We start from the raw sequence: 16203 nt of genomic DNA, 5'->3' as shown, positions 1-16203 counted from the left end.
AACTTGTGTCTCATTTTAGCTGTAAATATTACCCCTTAGGGACTATTAAGTCCAATATATATACATGTAGTTCAAATCATGTTGAGTTATAGTGCCAGGAGGCATAATGTTGTGTTATAATGCACATAAATAGATAGCAATTCCATATTGCTATCAATATGTTCCGAACTCAAAGTATCACTTCTAGATCTTTCAACAGACCCACAAACACATAAAGTTTAACTAGGAATGTGTCTATAAGACACAGATACCCCCACCCCCTCCATATTCCACTGTTTTGTCAGTATACTGACATACTGCAGGACAGACTGACAGACAAAGGCAATTCTACAGGACTCCCTTATCCCTAAGTGGTTGGGGCATAGAAATGACATCCAATTTTTCTAATGTTGACATTTTGATTTTTGCAAATATTGAAATGCAAGAATTTCATTTCTCAATTTTACATCCTAAACTATATGCTCCAAAAAAACCCAAACAGAAATGTGTAAAAAGGACACAGGACTGGTGCTTCCTCACTCCACTGTTTCGTCAATCTATTGACTCTAGGTCAAATATTTTTTGGGCTACAAGCAACAAAAGTTGAAAATTGCAAATCTTTTTCTAGGGCAAGGGCAAAATCTCTACAAATACTGAATAAATCCACAGGAGCATAACTACGCATGCTGACCAACCTTCCTGTAAACTTTAGGTCAAATTCTTTTTGAGCTACACACGAACAAGTTGAAAATTGCACATTTATACTAAGTCAAGGGCAATAACTCTAACAAAACTGTAGAGAAAAATCCACACACAAAACCCAAGGTGCACAGCTTCACATGTTGATCAACATCCCTGTAAAGTTTTTTTTACTATAGCTCAAGCACTTTATTTTAAGGTACACATGACACAACATTTTGGAATGGACTGACACATAGACAGATTGACTAGGGCAAATCTAAGAGTGGGGGCATAAAAATCTTAAGAATTTACAAAGATCATTCCATGGTTATCTAAAAATGACCCCTAAACATTTCTTTTATTCTTGCAATCAGAACATCTTTATTTGGCTAACTAACTCTTAAAAGTGCCTACTAACATTTTAAAACACTTATTCTTTATAATATATATTCCTTTTAATGTCTGTTCATACATGTATCATAATCTTCTTTATCAAAATGTACATACATTTAAAACGGATGGACAATCTTTAAATGATAAAGTAGAGCTCCATTTGTATCTGGTAAATACCATCAAATCAAGCATCCACTCAGATGCTGCAACAATAGTTTTGTTTAGACTATAGTACAGACTACCACAACTTTTGCAGCATAAATCAGACTATTCATTGACATAAATTACTTAAAACCTGACTGATTTTTATAGCCTCCAAAAATTAAATGAATGATAACTTCAGCATGGCTGTGTAAGTTACGATTTCTTTTCACAAACAAAAATTCTTAGATCCATTTTATCACTAAAGTGGGAGAGGACCCATTGTCAGTGTAAGAAATTCGGATTTGAATTCACTAGGCTGGTCGGACTACCACAGAGCTCCAGATAGCATGCGTATAAGCGTAAAATACGCATGGAAAATCTAAAATACGCATCACTTTCAAAATTCGTGCGTCAAAGTTACGCACAACAAAATGAAAATACGCTTGTATGTCAAAATTTAAGCGTAAAAAATAGAAGTGTAAACATTTGATATTCAGATAGAGGATGTTTTGAGCATAAAAATACAATATATTTCCATTTTATTGCATTAAAACTTAAAGTTCTGTTGTCAAAAACGCATGTTTAAAACGAAAGAAGCAGGAAGTACAGAAGGGAGGTAACTCCCGTAGATCAACCTGTGAAATTGTTGATATAAATTTTTGCCAGATAATCATCGTAGGAGTTAACAGTATTAAGTTTGTTTAGGCATCTATTGACATGCTTATATGTCTCAATATAAACAAAAATATATTTTAATTTCTTTCACTTTTGTTGTTGAAACAAAATAATATGTTTTTCACGTGCAGTTTTGTACTCAATATTTTCGTACCCAGTCTACAGTTATGGACAATTTTCTCTCAGAGTGAGACCAATACTTTTTATAAGGAAAGATAAAAAATCTTGTTTTTATTTTCTTTAATTCTAATTTCAACTATAATTGTTCAAACTGGAGCATATGATAAGCTACATGCCAACAGAAATAAAGAAAGAAAAATATTGACTCCTAGAAAATATATTTATTTCAGGGCTTCCAATAGTGGAAGTTTGGGAGTCATTTACTCCTTCATTTTGGCATGTGACTTCCGAAAATCTAATACTTTTCCTTCTTTACCAATATAATGTGACTTCCAATATCAGAGATTTTGAAGTCTTTGACTTCCAAATTTTGAAAATGGAAGCCCTGATAATTTTGCTGTTTATCCTAAACTTGAGTTCCAGTATACTTTGGCACGTTTTGTATTGCTTCACATTGAATCAGTATTTTATCTTTAAAGGTTTTTCTAAAAAAAGAAAATAAACAAACAAATAAACAAAAACAATAAGTTTAATTTGTTTATAAAAAATGCAAAATGCTTTTTTGACAGATTTTACCCCTTAAGTTTTTCAAATTTTACATTTTACCCCTCACTCTAAATTTTGAGGGGTAAAAACCCCTTGGCCAAAAAAATTATCTGGAGCTCTGCTACCAGATTGGATTATTAACTATCCCAAAAGACATTTCACTAGCATGATTCATTTGTTAAAAACAGTTGTTTATATTGCCTCTGAAAATATGGTAGCCTGGTCGGGCATGTTACTGTGAAAAGTTGGTAGCCCGAGGAGAAATTTAGTAGTCAGGGGATATCGGACTACTGCTAATTTCGAACACTGCATTGTAGTTTGTAAAGATAATTGTGTTATATCATTATTTCAGAGAAAAATACTGAAAGGCATGCACCCTTGATGATTTCTAAGAAATTTTAAAGTGCAAGTTTGATACATTACATGTTCTTGTAATTAAGATTTCCATGCAGATACATTATATACTTATATGTACTTTGAGGATTTTTTCTCTCTTTTTTATTTTTAACACTTAACTTAACAAAGACATTAGGACATAAAGAAACTGTCTTAACTCAAGACTTTCGGGCACCCAACAAATTCTTCATTGTTCTGTATATTTCAAGAATCTGCAAAACTTTATCAATATAGAACTTTGAACAATTCTTCAGTAAAAAATATATTTTTGTTTTAAATGTGTATGCCGTTATTGTGTTGAATCAAATGATTATAAAGACTTACCATCTCTCACTCTAAGCAACTGTTCAAAATATTTTGCTCCAAATTCAAATGGATTCTCTGGTTGATTTCGTAGCACTTCTCTTGCAAGACCCTCCAATATATTTTGGAATCCTTTTGGCACTCTCAACTTTGTGTTTGAAAATGGAACTGCCATTTTGATTGTGTTTCTAAAAATAAAAACTGCTAGATCTGTATAAAATAAACCAAAAACTCAATTCTTATACTGATAGCATAAACAATCTTAACTTATTTCTAACAACAAAACCGTATTAACTTCAATAAGTGAACATGCGTTTCTTTTTAAGATAGTTTACAACCGGTTGTCTATGGTAACGAAAATTCAGGATGGCTATTTCGAACGATATTTGCCCACTATTTATTACCATCATGACAGTTATGTAGATAACGACATGTATCTCCAAAATAAAACATTTTAATCATCAAAACTCCCTATAAAATAACTAAAATGATATAAATTTTAATTTTACTTTACTAGTCTTGTTCAGACGACAACAGGTTCCCGTGACGATTAAATCCGAACTATCCCGTTTATTGTTTGGTGCGGTAAAAACAAATCCGAATGACACATTTCGACAGTGTTAATCATTCGGATATAGCATCCGTCCGGACAAGAATTAGTGTCGTGTTTTTTTTATTTTTATTTTTTCCTCTTTTTTTTCTCTAAAAACAAAAGATGCTTGACCATGTTCAGTTCACAACACTATTATATTATATTATTGCCTAAATATATGTAGACTGAGTGTTACCTTTTAACTTAATTAACGAATATCACTTGAAATAATGTAGCTAGGTGACTTTTGCAATGTTCTACAAGAAAATTTATACCTCATTAAAATGTTAATAGAGCGGAAGTAAGACACTGGAAAAGAGTTCTTAGAGGACCAGATATTCTTAAAATTTATATTTAGAAAAGCGTATGAATCGGACAATTAACAGTGCCTATTCTAGGAAGGGGGATGGGGGGGGGATTCACCCATATTTTTGAGAATTCTCCCCTATTTTTTCAGAGGCAGGGGTGGAAATTTTACATAGAGAAAGAAGGAAAAAAAATCGACAAATGTTAAAAATTCTCATTTTTCGACAAAAGTCCCCCCTGTTTTTCAAATCCTAGAATAGACACTGATTAATCTTATTAACTAGTCACGTTCTAGCACCAGATACATGTACATGTAATTTTATTTGTTATCTATATTTTACAATGTACACTAATTTATATATAGCCTTCCTTTAGAGAATAATACACGTTTCTCCTTTAACCATTAAATTGCTAAAAAACTTAAATGGTTATTTTCGAATTTTTTTCAAGGCTCCTGTATTGATTAAAATGCAAGAATGTAGAGAAATTCTAGGTTTCATAAACCTCTTGCTAGGCATCAATGAAGTGTGTTCGAAAGTATAAAAACTATCATATATATATGGTGTCAGATATATTAATGATAACTTACTAGTTTCCTGATTAAATGTGTCAACTTCACGGTATCCTCCATGTATACATACAATCTAGGTTCAATCTAGGTTCAATCCCCGTCGTTAAACACATATTTGCGCGTTTATAACTTGCCTCTGCAATTGGGATCAAGTAACCCTTACAAGAGCCCGAGTTTTGATGAAAGAGGACAGAAAACGTAGCCTTGATGAATATTGTTGGGGTTTTTTTTTGTTGTTTTTTTTCCGAGTGTATCGCAGTGTTGCACCGAACCAGTGTCTTTTAAATAGAATTGAAAGACCCTTTAGAATAAATGCAAAATATACATGTTTCACATGACGTTTAAGGCCATCTGATTAGCATGTTTTAATTCCCCAATGCGAATTTTTCATTTTCCGCAAAGGTAACTCACTGTCAAAGATCTGGATCTTAATGATTCTTTTTGTCAGATGTACAGTATTTACAATTAAAAATGTACAACTTTGTACCATGCATCTTACTTTTATGTGTAGATCTATTAATATTTGGGAAAACTGCCAAATTTTTGGATTTCTTCTACGTAATTAGCGATTTCATGATGTACATGTACTGAAGTTCTATCACTAGCATTCACGAAAAAATGTGCACTACATGTTGTAACATGTATATTCCAACAGGGTTTTTTGTGATTTTATCAAACACTGAATTTATGAATCCGTGTTTTCTGCAAGATCATTGAGTACTCTCCCTTTACCTTTTAACGTCGCAAACCGAAATACGTACTAAGGATAACAAATGATGACGCGGTTAAGTTGTTTCGCAATATCATTATATTTATTCCATATTTACTTAACTTTCTAATATTTAATCTATTTAAAGAGCTTCACCTTCATGTTTTACCTTGTTTTTCATTTTCATATTTATCATCGCGACATGTCCATCATTGCAACATGCTCACCATTGAACATGCCCACCATTACAACATGCTCATCATCACATCGTGCCCACTATCGCAACATGTCCGCCATGGCAACATGCCAGTCATTGCTATATGTGCATCATTGCAATATGCCCAGTTGCCCGTCATCGTAACATGCTAACCATTGCAATATACTCACCATTGCAACATGTTCACCATTGCAACAGAGGTAACGCGACCTCATAGAAAAACACTTGTTGTTAAACATATAAATATTTGATCTTCATTGGTGGTGGTATTGGTAGTTTTCCATCTGGTATCGATCTGACAACTACAATTGTTTTTTTTATGTCTTCTTTAATGTGAACTTAACTTTGCTTTTCTTCATATGTAACATCTGGTAAAATAATAGTTAAAAATCTATAAAACCACGATCAGAAAATTTCATATAGATATTGTTGCTCCCTAGTATGGACTTTTTAATGCGTAAACATTTCATAAATGCAATTATATTTAATGTAGTGATTGTCGCAATATCTATTTCAACTATAATTTATTTATATTTATTTTACTCACACGTGGAGTACTGGGATCCCATTCGATCTACAATGTTACGAACAGTACGTATGTTATCCATAACTACATTAAATTGTACATGTATTTCGTTAGTAGATCGTCCAGTTGTTAGTATACGACACAAAAAACCATCATAGTGTCAGTGTTTCGATACAATTCTAATATGAAAAGTAAATACTGATAAGTCAAGATTAAATATATTCACGTAATGTGTCAATTGTCTTTGATGTGTGTTTCATATATAACTAACTACATGTAACTTATTCAAACATTCTGACAAAAAATAGTAAAACAGGAATAGAAATGCAGTGAAGGTTGCATAATACTTATTTAAATAAGTTTGATTATTATTTTCTATAAGATTTACCAGTTGGTCCATAATTATTTCTCGAGTTCTTATTGATCACAGCATCACGTGACTGACATGCACTCAATACAATGATATCATGAATCTGTTTAAAACCTACCACATAGAAATATTGTAAAATTTTAAAATATTTTATTGATAGAGGGGCGTGAGGGATGTTACACTTCTTCATTATTCTTCATGTACAGACTCAATCAAACTGAGTCTGCAATGTTCGTGTAATGTTGCTATAGGGCATCCGTCCAATGCACCCAAATATTTTTTTTTATTTTTAGTGCCTTTCAACCTATGCAACCCCGCCATATGTCACTTCCGGTTATTATGATTAGGTCTTATTTTTAATAAAATCAATATTTTCTGATTTTTAAGAAGATGTCGTCAAAATTGAATACAGCCTCTCAGCCACAACCTCTTGAGGATGTTCAAGGAGATGATAGATGGATGAGTCAGGTTTGAATTTTGAGATATTCTTACGGAAATTTAAAACTGTAAAGTGTTTGTTTTTCGGATAATGAATAGCTAACGGATACTTACGGCTTTATGATCATGTAATCTATGTTATGAATGGTATTTGCATGCGAAATAATATGTCATATAGATGTTAAATATTTCAGCTTGTTCTATACTTCACAACATTTCTGTGAATTAAATTTAATATGAATTATTAGGAGGTTTTTAATGGTAATGAAATGTGGAATATAATTTAAAGCTGTTTTGGTTATTGTCGTCCCATGTATTCCATGTATCCCAGATTATCTTTTAGTATACTAGAAAGTACCCACCAATGTAACAAGTACTGATTGGTTACTATTTTTCGAATTTTTGAGACGTCCCCCGTTGCCATGCCATGGTAACAGGTAATTTAAGATTGAGCATGCTGTTACAGAGGCTATGGTTCCGTCATTATTTTTGCCAAGTTTCATCAGTATTGAAGCATTTTTTTATAGTTTCATAGCAGTTTGAACTTGTAACAGGAGGCTTTTCATTGAAAACAGCCATTTTTCACAATATGCTCTTGCGGTTAAAGTGACTAAGTGTAAAACCAAAGCAAAAAAAATCATGGATGGTAAATGCAAGCTGCCTTCACCAGGGCCAAAACACTTTTTTGGGGAAGGGGCCTCAGTCTTTTTCTAGGGGAAAATATGCGTGATTTTGGCAGACTTTGGGAAAAGGGGTCTCAAATTTAACACAAACTTTTAACAAGTTCTTCAGAATAGAAAAGCAAAAAGCACTGGGAAATACTAATAAGGCAGTAAAAGACCTTAATTCAACACCATCATTTACTTTTGTTCTAAATTTTATGGGAAATTTCAAAAGACTGGGGAATTTTGAGGACCAAATTGGGGGGAAAAAGAGGCTAGTTTGGTTGGGGAAGCAGCCTACATTCGGCCTCTACAAAGTAGGGTTTTTTGACCCTGTTCACATTTGAAACTGATAAAAATGTTGTTTTTATACAGTATTATGCACCGGTCACAGGGTTAACTTGTGGTAAATGTTTTTCATTGTTCATGATTTAAATGTTTGCTGTTTTAAAAGTCGTAATTTTACAACAATAAAAATACCAAAACTATATTTTTGCTGATATGTATATAAATTATAATATTCATTGGTTCATTGGTTATTTTGTCTTGCAGCATAAAAGATTTGTATTTTTAACAAAGGAAAGAGAACCAGAAGTTGTTTTTATTGGTGATTCACTTATTCAGCAACTGGCAAGAATAGAGGTATAAATGTTCATTGTTGTGCAATAGTTTGTATTTATATACATGTACATGTATGTGCTGCCTGCCTGGAACTTCAGGCCATTGGTCATAAACATAATCAGGTTCTACCTACTTGTATGCTTATAACTTACCATCTGACCTTGATAGTTATGATTTGACTTAAATGCTATTAAAGTTGAGTAACATCAAAAATTCTTATGTTGTTTTACCCAGAACAAACTCATTGAACTTTGAGAGTGCATAGCAATTGTCAGTATTTTCAAATAACAATGTATCTTTAATAAAATTTCAATAAAAATTTCTTAATAAAATTCAAAGCTCATAAATGAGAATGATCAGACTTCCCGAAATACGTCGGTTCGACGGACATGTCCGATAAATTTTGATCAGGTCCGACGATTTTTTATTCTGGATCGGTCCAACTGTCCGGCTTCTATTTAAGCCGCATGTATACAAAATGGCGTCACTAAAGGTGCCAAACCTGGGAAAAAACGAAAATCTACATCAGAGAACAGAACAGCAATAAAAGGATGAAAAGAATAGACCTGAGACAAAGTTTTCTGAAAAAATTGGAAGCAGGACCATGAATCGTTAGTGTATGAAAGGGAGGAGATAAAAATGTGCTGTACGGAATATGCCGATTTTTACGGCGAAGAAATTAAAACCAAAAAGTGTTTTAGAAATACAAACACAAGTTTTTCTTTGATTTTGATTAATTTTATTCGGTCTGGCAGATTTCGTTTTGGTCCGACAGATTTTCATGGTTTGTCAGACGGAATGTCTGACAGTTTTTTTCAACTTTCAGGAAGTCTGAATGATTGGTAATTTATATTGAAATGATGGCCCAGTGGTCTGTGAATTACTAAGTTATACCCTTACAAAGCTAGACTTGCAAATCTAAGTATGACTGTTGAAATTTTTTTGATGGGCAATCGACCCTTGATTTATATGTAGTCTAGCGACACCCTGCATTCACTTTCAAATATGCTTTCTGATTAACATTTTGCTTTATATAAAATGAAGGAAAGGGAAAAACGAAACATATCAAATAATTCCAAAAATAACTTTATATGTAATGATAATTTTAAGAATTATTATTTTCAGTTGTGGAAGAAAATGTTCGAGCCTTTGCATTGTGTTAATTTTGGAATTGGTGGTGACCAAACACAGCATGTACTGTGGAGAATTCTTAATGGAGAAATGGACAATGTAGAACCTAAGGTAATAATACATTTAATGCAGCAGTCTATGATAAGTCTGGTAATTTACTTGGATTGAACATGCCATTTGCAATGTGTAAATTACTTTCTTTGTTCACTTGACAATATTTTGTCTTTTATAATAATGTTTTCAAAATTTTCTTGAAAATTAGCATGAATCTTGAGGCATAATGCTTTAAGACTCATACATGTATCTTTAGGGACACAGCATTTAAATTCTCAATGGTATGACTAATAACAAATTTTTGGTATCATCTTTCAATAAATATCTTAATTCCCATTATAACCAGTGTGATACAGTTCTTTAGCCACTTTGCTTGTCTTTGTATTTACCACGGTTTGTGAAAAATAGGCAAAACCTGTGTCAAGTACAGTTCCATTTGGGCTCTCATAAAATGTATGGAACATACAAACAGATTAAAATAAATGCCTGGCACAAAGCCTGAAAAAAATAGTTAAATTAGAAGATGCTGATGAACAATTAAGAGCCTTTGGAACAAACTAGGCAAAAAGTTTCAGCATATTTGTTATATTTTTCTGTAACATATCGGGAATAAATGTTTATCAAATGATATCACTTTTCATTTGTTTCTCCAGATTAAATACTATAAATGTTTTAAAAATAATGGACAGAATTTTTGGGCAAGTTAAAAATGGTTTGGGCTGCATGATATTTTAATGGACAAAGACCAAATAAATATGACCATAAAAAGTTCTTCATGCTGACTATAACCTTAAGCTTGTCATTAATATTAATGGTTTCAAATTTTAACCAATCTCTAACTAAAATAAATAATTATAGGATGTAAATGTATATATTTTGATAGAGATTATTTTCATTATGGACCAAAACATTTCATATGATTTTGTTATCAAATAAATATTAATTCTAAGTGTGTGATATTATAAGAATTTTCTTAATTTTCATTCTAGGTGGTTGTATTGTTAGTTGGTACAAACAACTATGGTAATACAGCAAAAGAAGTTGCAGATGGTATTCTAGCAATTGTTGATGCTATACAATTAAAACAGCCGAAAGCTCATATAATAGTTATGGTAAGTATGTTGGCAGTGTAGTCACATTATGTTGCTATAATTTATGATTGACGAATAAGAATTGTTGTTCTACCAAGGTACCTGAGTGTTCCAGAAATAATGCTTGGAGAGATACTTGAGGTTTTCCTTAACTAGTAAAGCTGAATAGCTAATTATATAACCTTTGACATATACAGTGTCAACACAATAAAAAATATGATAAAAGATGACAAGTAAATGATTGTAAAGGATGAATAGTAGATTTATAGACATTTGATCAAATACAAAATCATTTTGTAAAATAGATTTCAAATAATCATCATTAACATGGTTTTCAAAGGGAAAAATGTCGTTAAAACTTAAGATATTGGTGAATTTATGACTGTAATTTGGCATAAACAAATTCTTCTATGAATAAATTTTCCTTCATTTCTTAAACAATTTCAACCAAACCTCACTGCTTCAAGTCCCCTAGTGTATAATTGATAGCATTTTTTTATTAAAACATTTGTGGCTGAATTCTGGCTGTTTGTTATTTATCACATCTGTAATTTTGGGTTATAGAGGAGCATTTTAATGTGTCCTACACCACCTCTATTTCTCAAATTTGCATAGAACATAGAATAACTCCTACATGTTACAGTGGATTTCCAGCAAACCTTCACAGAATTTTCATTAATTAATGTCCTTGCTATTAATGTAATGTTTTTATGAAAATAATGTAGGTATTAAATGATAATTAGTTTCTGTTTAGCTTTCTTTGTACCTTCTAGATTGAAAACCAGTATTCAATATTAACAACCTTTCATAGAAAAATGAGGAAATCTATCTATTTAAAGAATAATTGTTCCTTAATAAGCATAAAGAAAAGAATAAATAACTGCTTAATATTTCAGGGCATTCCACCAAGGGGAGAGAATCCAAATAAGCTTCGGGATAAAATAGAGGAAATCAACAATAACCTGGCTATTCAACTAAATGACGTAAAGAGTTGCACATTCCTGGCTACAGATCCTGCCGTATTTATAAATTCAGAAGGAACAATCAGTCCTACAGATATGCATGACTTCTTACACTTTACTAACGAGGGTTACAGAAAGCTGTGCGAACCATTGTTAGAATTACTACAGGATCTGTTGCAAAATTTTGTTAAGGTGGCCAATACCTCACAGGATAGTGACTCTCTTGCCGGTGATTTAGCCACGAAAGCTCCCTAAATATTTCATTTAACTAAAGTATTTATAAGAATAACTCACGAGTAAAATTGTTGTACAAGTGTGAAATTATCTACCCTGCTATATGGGTTTTTTTTCCTTTTTTTTGATAAACTGACGCATGTTGTTTTTGTTTCGGGTCATATATTTAAAGTGCTGCTTAAATATCATACAGTGTTTTTGTTTTGTTTCGTTTTTTGTAGAAAAAAGCTTTAGAGATAAGTAAATTTTAGGGAGATTGAACTTGCATTTCAAAAGTTGCATAGCACAGTATGGGTAAAGTTATTTTTTCATTCTGAGATTCTTATATAATTTTACCTTATAAACGAAATTGACGTTGAAAAAAGAAGAAATAAGGTGTACCAATAAAGTGTGATTATACATGTTTATGTATTTTTGTTAATACTTTTAAGACCATTCTTTAAGCATAAAAGTACAGTTCATAGTGGTATAATATTCGTCAGACAAATATTTCAGAGTCAGTAAAGCTAAGAATGTCTGCATTATCAAGTGAAACCATGTGATTTTATAACAAAAAGAGCTAGGTTTACTAACCAATGAAAATGGCTCAAAAAAGCCTAAAAATAAAACGTAAACTGGTATTTCAACCCTTAGCCTGCTGGCAGCAACAGATTATACATTTGACCAGTGTAGACTATGATCAGCTGACTCATCAGAAATTCAGTCACTACTTATTTTAAGATTTTCCCTAAAAATGATTGAATGGTTTGTCCATATTGAAAGATGGACAAGTTTATTTCAAAGATTTAGGGTAGTAAGGCTTAACGTTTAAGCAAGTCAGGCTCATAAGAAAATTCCATATTTAGTCATCAAAAAAGCCTAAACTAGCAGGATGACTAGCATTGTACAATTTAGAATAATAAATTTGCTGATTGTACTTTCATTAAGGGTATCTGATTAACAGAATGGTGTTAGTTGTAAATACATGTACCTACTCTTTTGTTAAAGGGTTGTCTTTTAATTCAAACATGACTATAATAATATGTATTGATATATTGAGTAGCATATATATGATATCTGCTGTGCTTATAATGTAAACAATGATATTTGATATGTTGTTATCATTGATATGTTGTTTTCATTGATATGTTGTTATCATTGATTGATAAATGTTTTACTTATGACATTAAGTCTTTGCATGCCATATATTTGATTTGGGGCATAAAATAGCTTACATTTTGATTGTTTCTTCAACAGTTATTTTCTTATATAATTTAGGTCCGAGGTTATAAAGAAACTCTTTATTCTCTAACTCAGATCTCAGGTATTTGATTGGTTAGACACCGCCACAGAATGTTCACTGACCAATGAAAATCCTGAGGTTTGAGATGGAACTAATTAAAAAGTGCTGTAACCTTGAGGCCAGGTCTTAATATTATGTACCAGTGCACATACTAATGCATTGAAAAATAGGATGACACTGTTGTTGCTTAAAGCTTGTAACATTGGAGGTAAGCTAAAATCATCTTTCCTGCTTCAGTGCCATATGACCTTAATTGATATTGACTGAAAACCAAACAGGACAAACAAAATTAGTCTGAATTCATTATACCATCCATATGACACTAGATATACCATCAACATGACACTAGATTTTAAATCTTTGAAAAATCATGCAATCTCAATGTATTTTATGTAAATACTGGTGTGAGAGTAAGATTATTTCTATATACCTCATACATGTAGTCAAAAGTGCGTGTAATTTTTGTGTATTTATTGACTTACTTAACTCCACTTAATCATCAGGGTATTTATTAAGGTAAGGGCATTTCTGTTTTAAAAATAATATGAAAAAACAGAACTTTGTCATGATTTCCAGTACTTTTATTTTTTTATTTTATTTTTTGTAAACTTACTACTGTATGTGCAATTGCAAATTAACAATTTATTTTCTAGGTTTGTGTTTTGCTAAATTATTAGGCACATAGGCCAGTGTGGCTTTTGAGTTTTAGTCAGTATCTTTAATGAAAGGCTTAGATTTATCAGTACATCCCCATCTTTTATGTGATAATCTAGTTCTTATGTAATTTGGTGCATTTTAAGCTCACCTGAGCACAAAGTGCTCACAGGTTAGTTTTTGTGATGACCTGATGTCTGTCTGTCACGTTTATCTTTAAACTCAATGTCTCTGTAACAGTTCAGAGCTGGTCACTATTTTGGGGAGAATATGTGTAAGCGGATAGATAGCTCTGTCGATAGAGCCGTGGAACGGTATTCTGAGGGTCCCTGGTTTGCGTTCCCATCAGGCTGCACATTTTTCTCACCCTGTGACGTCTCTTTCCAAAGAGCATAGTAGATTTTGTTAAAAATCCAGCAGAATGATCTGTGGGTGTGTCCTTTACAAAAATTATTAAAATGGTTCAGGTTTGATGCATAAATCAATCATCTTAACTTAAAATTTATTTCAGAAATGATGCCTTTACAATCTTTGTGTCAAAAAATAACAAGACCCAGGTCTGAGATATTTGATATTTAGTAATTTTTCACAAAAGGCTCTGGTCCTGAAAATTGTAATATCTTTTGGAACTTATCATTTACTCCTACTTTTATTCAGGTGAGCGATAATAGGTAAACTTAGACCTCTTGTTATTATTTATGTTACATGTATTTAATATGAGATTATAACTGGTTGTGTTGTGTATATGTATTCAATATGTGTTATAAAGGATACCAGGATATATTGTTTTTATTCTGCCTAGTGTATTTTGGTTCCATATGTCCTAGGCTTTGCTGTGGTATTATATAAGACACAGGTAATCAAATGCAAGGTATTTTTATTGTACAGTAGAAATCAAGCTTAACATTTTGTGAGAAAATGTTTTCAAATGTGTATGTTTTGTGAATTTGAGTTTATAAAATAAGGTGTGCATATATTAGAATATTTGTGTGTAAGTGGTTTAGAATATGTAAATCTAGTTTGGTAAGTAGGTGGGTTCTGTTTGTCAACTATTATAATCTCTTGCATATATGTTTTCATATCTTGTATATGTTTTCATAAATTATGTAAAAAAACAAAAACAAAAAAAGCGATTTTGACTTGATACTTGACAGAACATTTCACATAAATTTCACCTATTGTCATTTATCTTACTGCCAGTTACCTACATTGCAATATTTGAATGATATTGTCTTATATTAATTATCCCACAAAACCTCATGCTTTATTTGCTATTTTTGTGACCATATGCTCGATATCAGCACCAGTGATTATCACTTGCTCCAACAAGTTTATATTGATACTTGTACGCTAGGGTCATACTCACCTTAAATTTGATCAGTGAATAATTATGTAAAATTTCTTATGTAATGTTGTAAAACAATGAAGCTGACAGTTACTTGCTTTGAACATTATTGTCACAGTCTTGCTATTGTATTTCTGCACATCAGAATTCCTTGACTTACCTTGCAATATTTTTACCACATTGCACTCAAAATGATTATCTATTTCCATTCTGACATATTATATCTAAAACATTGTTTATCTGTAGCCTATTACAATCTGCTGAATGAAAGAATTATCAAAAATAATAAGAATATTTGCACAAATATTTTAAGAACCATATATTTTGGAAATAATTGACATTTCATTGTTGATTATGCAAATTAGGGGAGGGAAATCCTGATATCTGTGAAATTCAGTAAACAACGAAGAATGCACAACTAAATATAAATGTATAATGTATAAGGCAGGACTAAGAACTGAGTGTGTTGCGAAGCTCTTCATGCCTTCTAGTGTTAGAATATCCAACTGGTAGAATAGTTCAACATTATAATGTCTGGTCTGGCTCTAGTCTGCGAAGATATATTATTAGTTATAAAGATTTTTGACTAGTTATATTGCCTTATATAAACAGCTGTTTGGAAAATGTGGCTCTGGTTATTTTGCAAACAACCATTTATATTTTGTCATATAACCTGTTAGGAATTCTTACAACAAATTTATAAAACAGCAAACTTTCTTCTTTCTTTTTAAGAAAAAAGTGAGATTTCTTTGTAAATTATCAAGTGAAAAGCGATGTTACAAACATGCCGAATGATAAAAGTGATACTAAAGATTAACTGTCGTGCAAATATCATTATTTTATCTCGCCTTATTGTTTGAACTTAACAAAAAGAGATATTTATATCATATATAAGGAAAAAATGTTTTTATGTATTTTTAACATTTAATGTCTCAATGGTGTAAACATGCATTAACCATATGAGAATTTCTTGTTTTGTGGAAAAATTGGAAAATTGGCAGAATTTTAGTATAATTGATTAACTTGATTTACTGGTATATGAAATGCTTATATAAGGAAAAGCTCTTATGATACACTGCAACCTGTGCAAAGCAACACTTAGTAGAGCAGAAACCTCTTTTAAACTGACATCATTGTTGATTTTACCTCACAACTGAAATCATTGTCTCCCAAAGGGGGTTGCTGTGCAGAGGTTTAACTG

At 31.7% G+C, this 16203-nt stretch overlaps 2 protein-coding genes across 8 annotated transcripts in view; one reads left to right on the top strand and one right to left on the bottom strand.

The window, feature by feature from the left end:
• LOC132741489 (cilia- and flagella-associated protein 251-like) overlaps window positions 1-3876 on the bottom strand; it is a 66884-nt gene extending 63008 nt beyond the window's left edge. For 2 of the 7 annotated variants that reach the window (XM_060729668.1, XM_060729663.1), the window contains exons 1-2: window positions 3747-3795; window positions 3259-3438 (exon numbers count right to left, since the gene is read on the bottom strand). In XM_060729668.1, the coding sequence (XP_060585651.1) occupies window positions 3259-3412 (154 nt within the window). In that variant the 5' untranslated portion in view covers window positions 3413-3438; window positions 3747-3795. Of the gene's footprint in view, window positions 1-3258; window positions 3439-3746 lie in introns of all 7 variants that reach the window. The other 5 variants (XM_060729664.1, XM_060729665.1, XM_060729667.1 and 2 more) reach the window with 5 other exon arrangements.
• A 2959-nt stretch (window positions 3877-6835) lies between these two features.
• On the top strand, window positions 6836-11846 carry LOC132741488 (platelet-activating factor acetylhydrolase IB subunit alpha2-like). The gene is made up of 5 exons (XM_060729662.1): window positions 6836-6996; window positions 8181-8270; window positions 9375-9491; window positions 10424-10546; window positions 11422-11846. The coding sequence occupies exons 1-5, from the start codon at window positions 6919-6921 to the stop codon at window positions 11740-11742; spliced, it is 729 nt and encodes a 242-aa protein (XP_060585645.1). The 5' UTR covers window positions 6836-6918; the 3' UTR covers window positions 11743-11846.
• The last annotated feature ends 4357 nt before the right edge of the window (window positions 11847-16203 follow it).

This window comes from Ruditapes philippinarum, unplaced genomic scaffold, assembly GCF_026571515.1.
Source record: "Ruditapes philippinarum isolate M1 unplaced genomic scaffold, ASM2657151v2 ctg45_1_1_1_1, whole genome shotgun sequence".
Lineage (NCBI taxonomy): Eukaryota > Metazoa > Mollusca > Bivalvia > Venerida > Veneridae > Ruditapes > Ruditapes philippinarum.
Note: the sequence above shows the minus strand (reverse complement) of the source record. Positions and strands in the feature narration are given on the sequence as shown.

Bases quoted from the DNA above. Each gene is read 5' to 3' on its own strand.
- LOC132741488 (XM_060729662.1), top strand. From the start codon at position 6,919: ATGTCGTCAAAATTGAATACAGCCTCTCAGCCACAACCTCTTGAGGAT. The intron at 9,492-10,423 runs GTAATAATACAT...TTTTCATTCTAG, and splicing joins TGGACAATGTAGAACCTAAG to GTGGTTGTATTGTTAGTTGG. The intron at 10,547-11,421 runs GTAAGTATGTTG...TTAATATTTCAG, and splicing joins AAGCTCATATAATAGTTATG to GGCATTCCACCAAGGGGAGA.